General features: G+C 33.8%; 1 protein-coding gene across 1 annotated transcript; it reads left to right on the top strand.

Moving 5' to 3' along the window:
• Positions 1-3,399: 3,399 nt before the first annotated feature.
• On the top strand, positions 3,400-4,356 carry LOC103579126 (uncharacterized). Its single transcript, XM_014443519.2, has one exon. It carries the CDS (start codon positions 3,400-3,402, stop codon positions 4,354-4,356), a length of 957 nt encoding a protein of 318 aa, XP_014299005.2.
• The last annotated feature ends 2,272 nt before the right edge of the window (positions 4,357-6,628 follow it).

Below are 6,628 nucleotides of genomic sequence, written 5' to 3'. Positions count from 1 at the left end.
AATCCATACATGCGTTTTTCTTTTTCGCAATCATAAAATCAGGTAATCTTTTACCTCTTAAGTTTGCATTTTTAGCAAGAAAATCAGCAATATAATTATTGTACTTGATTGTCGAGTCTTCATAAAAACTACCATCTGGCTGATAATTTTTTCTATCAGCATTTGTCATCTTTATAATTTCGAGATATTTATTTTTATCATTCTGTGTGACTTTCGAATCATCAGGTGATTTTTTAAATAATAATTCCAATAAACCAGGAGTCACTGAGTAATTTTTATTTTTTATATTAATCTCAGTATCATTAAAAGTTATTTCAGAATCACCAATGTAAAAATCATTGTAACATCGACGGACACCATATCTCAGATCTATATCTCTACTTTTTTTATACACTTTAGATAAATAAGACTTTATTTCACTGCTAGCTGACTTAGCAGGGGTACTTGATGCAGCAGGGGATATTAGTGTTTCTTCCAGAGTTCTGCTCCTATCTTCAGAGATAATACTATCATAATTACTTGCATCATCAAGTTCTGTATCATAATTCACCGTCGAATTATTTTTTTTAACTTCTTCTTTGACTTCTTGTTTGATTTTAGATGATTCGACTAGACTCTGCAGAGGTGTGACAATAGGCTTGAACATTTCACCTACTGTCTTCTCAGCTGTGTCGTTACCCAACTTGAGCATTCTGTGTTTCCGTCGGATAGCATCACTAGCCTGAGATATCTGATGTAAGACATCTCGTTGCTTTGAAAGTTCCTCAGTCTTCATGTTGATGCGTTAGAGTTCACTTAAACTCTGATGACTATTTATCAAGTACGAGTTAATTTATACTAATAAAGCAGTCGAATCCTTTTCTATACCTTCCACTATTTAGCTCACTGTCTTTGTCAATCACTACAGAACCATATTTACCATTCCAACATGCTGAACACAAGTCTTTGAATAAATTGTATGACATATCAGTATTTACATGATCATCATACACATGTCTTAAGTTCATCTCATCTTGACGAAAGAGAACTACAAAATTCGCATTGTCGCGTATCAAATGTTTAGGTATACGTGTGTAAGTTTGACAGAGATAAAAACTGTCAACATCTTTATGTCGACCCATACAAAAATATGCTTTGTTATGATTTTGTTTTTCACAAGCGACATCATCAAATATCATCAATGAGTTTGGTTTTGCATCTTCAGGTTTCAGTACTTCTTCGTGCTCGTTGAATGTAAAAAATTCAATACCTTCTATTGGTTTAAGTAGTGATTCTAAAAATTTATATTTTGGCTGGTTCAGAGATTTTGAGTAGAGATAAATATTATCAAATCTTGAGCCGTTGGAGTGTATGATAAGTGAGAGCAGAGCATTTGTTTTTCCACAATTTGATGGACCACAAAATATAGCACGTACACTGTTTGGCAATAAAGCACCGTGTCTTTTGACTTTTTTCACTCCTGTACCTTGAACAATTTGATCAAAATTTATTTATTTGTTACTTATTTATTTATTACTGACTTTTAAACTCCATGTTGATAGTTTGCGGTCACAACAACAACTCACTCAGCGAGCTATAAGTACCAGGTTTTATATCATTTTAAGTTAGTCATGATGCTGCTACTATGGAGAGCAGACGTGTAGAGACCAGTAGTAGCCACGAATTTTACCAGTTCCATCTAAAGTTCGTGGTATACTACCATTTTTAATACCACTTTTTGCCGGCTTGAGTGCAACAGGAGCTTTGGCTGGGGGTGCTGCTGGTATAGCGAAAGCTGTAAATGATGCAAGTGCTGCTAAAAATCGATTGGAGAAGAGCAAACGTCATATTTTGAAAATGGAACAAATATCCATGGGAAAAGGTTTATACTTGAAACCTTACAGACGTGGTATGGGTTTATATTTGAGACATATCCAGTAGGCAGACGATGCAAGTCAAAAAACAAGTAGAGCTACCACATCGAGCACTCACAAACATCGACTTACTGAAGTACGCTAAAGTTCTAAAAATTCCAAACTTTCGTGGTGTTTTTATGAGAAATGATTTACCTGAAACTGGGCCAAAAATAAATGAATCAGCTATTATTAATCTTGATGATAAATTCGGACCTGGTACTCATTGGGTTGCATACAAGAAAAATAATCATAAAGTTATTTATTTTGACAGTTTTGGTAATTTACAACCACCACAAGATCTTATGGAGTATCTCGATGTTGGTAGCGTAAAATATAATCACAGAAGATGTCAGGATTTTGATACAATTATATGCGGACATTTATGTCTAAAATTTCTCATTGGACAACTATAAATTGATGTGACTTTGTGTAGAGCACATCAGTCAGGACTGAGTCATTCACATTAACGCTGACGGGATCCATATCCGTGTCGGAGGCCAACTAATTTCCTCCAATTGAATTATCACCAACTAAAAATTATGTTCTGGGACTTGTAGAGTTATTAACATTTAATTCAATATCCAATATTGATGTGGGTGCTAATAAATTATATGTCTCTTATCCTGTGGATAGCATTGATATCGAAAAAATTGATAAAAATAATGTTGATGAGAAAAAAATAGTCAAGAAAAAAAGAAATGCAGCAATAAATACAAAGTTTGATGACAATATCTCAGTGACAGAAAATGACTCAGTGAGTGAAAATAATATAGAAGCAGAAAAATATGAAACTATTGAAGAGAGAGTCTTGACGATACCAACGGGAAGTTACGAGATAACTGACATTAAAAAATATATTCAAAAGAAATTACAAAGACTCAGCATCAACATCAAAGCCAATAATAATGAATTGAGAAGAGAAATTAAATGTGATCAATTTATAAATTTTACGCCTGAAGATTCTATTGGTCAACTATTGGGATTTACAAATCGGAAGCTGATGCCACATAAAACTCACTCATCAGATTTACCAGTAAGGATATTAAAACTCAATGCTCTGAGAGTTAAGTGCAACATCGCGTCTGGTGCTTATATAAATGAACACAAAGTTCACACTATTCATGAATTTTTCCGAAGTGTACCACCAGGATATAAGATTGTCGAATTACCATCACACGTCATTTATTTGCCGATCGCTGTACAAGCAATACAAAATCTCAGACTGAGAATTGTCGATCAAGACGGAAAGCTGGCTAATTTTAGAGGTGAGACGATAACCATAAGACTGCATATAAAGTCTTTAAAATAATGGTTATCGGGTATGAGACAAAAAGTGGTGCTGGGTATAAAACGACAGCAACATGTTCAGGCAACATCAGTCGCCGAGTACCGCACAAGGTGTTAACACATCAGCACGCTCAGTTTCTTCAGAGCCTAGGACTAAAATTACGTGGAAAACTAAGAAAATAAACATTTATTTTTGTTGTTTGACGTGTACACGACCATGGCGGCGGAAATCTTAAATATTCAACGACAAATCATTTTTGATGAGTCAATTGCACACTGTGAAGCACATGCTCATCTCCCGTATGCTTCATCGACATTCAACAACAGCGATGAAATAAGAATTGCTGTTCAACATCAAGATTTATGTTTACTTCCAAGTAAAAGTACACTACATGTGTACGGAAAATTTACAAAGTCTGATGGTACAGCTGTAAGTGCAACTACTCACATGGTAAATATGACAGTATGTCATATGTTTGAAGAAATACGCTACGAGCTCAATGGTGTTGAGATTGATCGTACTAAAAATGTCGGCATCACAAGTCTCATGAAAGGATATACATCACTGAGTCCAGCTCAACAAAATACACTAGAAAATTCAGGTTGGATTGTGGATGAAGCTGTCAACAAATTACACAATGACAATGGCTACTTTGATGTATCTATACCATTAAGTCTTTTGCTTGGATTTGCTGAAGATTACCATAAAGTTGTCATCAATGCAAAGCATGAATTAATATTAATAAGATCAAATGCTGATTTAAATGCATACATTGTGGCTACACCTGCTGCTGGAGCTCATGCTGAAGCTGTTAAAATTACGCTGCAAAAAATCGAGTGGATTGTACCATATGTGACTATGGCTGATAAACAAAAAATTGAAGCTTTGAATTATATTACAAGTGATCCAGCTATCTCAATCAGTTTCCGAGCTCGGGAGCTGTACGAGTATCTACTATTACCTAATACTTCGAAGCACATTTGGGCTGTCAAAACACCTACGCAGCTCGAGAAACCACGTTTTGTAATCCTTGGATTTCAAACAGCAAGAAAAAATTATGCAACTAAAAATGCCAGCGTATTTGATCACTGCAACATCAGAGACATAAAATTATTCTTAAACTCTCAGAGTTATCCTTATGGGAATTTAAACCTCAACATTACAAACAATTAATATGCTCTGTTGTATGATATGTATATAAATTTCCAAATTTCATACTGCAACAAAGAACCTGAGCCACTGCTAACAAACAAGAAATTTTTGGAACAAGCACCACTGTATGTTATCGACTGCTCGAAACAAAACGAATCAACAAAATCTGGATCAATGGACATTCGTCTGGAATTTGAATCTACAAATCAATTACCTGCGTAGACATCAGCTTATTGTCTCATTATACATGATCGCATAGTCGAGTATAATCCTATAAGCAGCATCGTACGAAAACTAATATGAAGACTGTTAAATTTAATCCAACGCCAACCATACATTACATGTATGTATGGAGATTTGCACACGAGCAAGCAAGAAGAGGTGAATGGGAACAAGCAGCAAGAGATCGAGAATGATTTAAACCAAGAATTAATAAATTAAATATAATTATTGAACCTGTTTTAATTAAAAAACTTACATTTATAAATGAATAAACTTTTTTTAATATTGATATATATATTGTTTTTTATTACTTACAACCTAAAAATACATTTAAGTCTTACATAACCTTAAATATTTTTCATAACCTCAAATACAATAAAATATAGATATTTTTCTTAACCTAAAAATTCATTTAAGTCTTACATAACCTTAAATATTTTTTTATTTCACATAATTTCATATACATTATAGATATTTTTCTTAACCTTAAATATTCATTTTAGTCTTACATAAAATATAGTTTTTCTTCTTAACCTAAAAATATACAGTTAGAGCAATCTTTTCGAAATGGATATGCAAAGCTATCAGGAATATCATCACGGAAAATATAATGATCCCGACACCTTTGATAGCCAATCAAGTTTTCATTATTTTTCAATTCTTCTGGTAGTTTGTGCCAAACGAAATCAATCTGCTGGGTTGCATTTTCAAGGATAAATGTATCATCAAAGCATGCGATATCTCGATCATCCATACAAAGTAGATTCCCCAATCGATTGAAGATCTGAACAGACTTCTCGTAGGTTGGTTGAATTCCATAAAATTGCCAGAACCATCTCTTAAACTCTTGAACATTTTGAAATGCACATGAAGTATCCAATTTCTTTAAGTGATAGACATGGTATGGACATTGATATTTCGAGAAATCGTTCTTTTGATAGAGTGAGAAAAATTCAATTTTTTCTAAAGCGATAATTGGTACAGCCTGGTCAATTAGATGTTCAAGCCATTTCTTCTTCTGTTTACCTTGTACGTAAAAGTATCGTGTATGTTTGACCATAATTTCAAGAATTTCTTTCAATAATTCATATGGTAGCAAACCGGCTATCCATGATATTGAATGGTGATGCTTATAGTGATCAACACTATTCTGCATTACAGCAACATCAACTTGATCCAAAGGTGGTTCAAACAACCAATGTTCACATCGCGCAAGTCCATATGTACTTACTTCATCACAAATATCAGTAGCACAAAGTTCTTTTATCACAAATCTGCCATCAGGCATCTCGAAACCCACAAAATCAATTATTAATTTCATTATTGCGGTTTGTTAGCTTTAAACAATAACTTAGTTAATATAAATGTGATTTCATGACAGGCTTGTCCATAATCTTTGCGATCTTTGAAGTTTAATAATATTTCCTTCCAATGAGACAATTGTAATTCGATTCCTTTCCTTCGGGTAGCCAATTCTTTGTCTCTTTCCTCATTCGCGTTCCTAAAATAATAGGAATCTGGAATAGCAGCAGCTTCATCGTCGTCGTCGTCGTCGTCGTCGAAAATATCACTTTCGTCGCTTATGTCTTCGAACTCGATTTGAGCCTCGTGGTTACACTCGTCTGTGCATGCGTGAATTCTATAGAAAAAGTTAATAAATAATTAAATAAATATTCATAGTTAAGTTATTAGAAAAATAATAATAAGTGTTTATATATACCTTGAACCGTGAGGACCCACTTTTATGATTTTCTAAGCATACGTAATTGCAGTTTTTCCGTTTTTTCACTAATTTCAAATAGATTCTGTGCTAACTTTCTTTTTTCAGCACAGCCTGGACACGATACTTCTTGCGCACTTTCAATAATTTCAATATTTTTTGCAAACGAAATTTTATCATTAACAAATTTACCAATTTCCTCAGGAGGCACGTCACCAAATAACGATTTAATAATATCATCCAGGTTGTCAGTATATGGCCGGTTATGTAAGAGAAAAATTCTTTAACTTTCACTGAACTTATCCATTTGTACAGGGTGTTAACTAAAACGTTTTTCGACGTAGACTGAAT

The sequence above is a fragment of the Microplitis demolitor genome, chromosome 6 (genome assembly GCF_026212275.2).
Source record: "Microplitis demolitor isolate Queensland-Clemson2020A chromosome 6, iyMicDemo2.1a, whole genome shotgun sequence".
NCBI classification, from domain to species: Eukaryota; Metazoa; Arthropoda; class Insecta; order Hymenoptera; family Braconidae; genus Microplitis; species Microplitis demolitor.
This window is presented reverse-complemented; position numbering and strand designations above follow the sequence as displayed.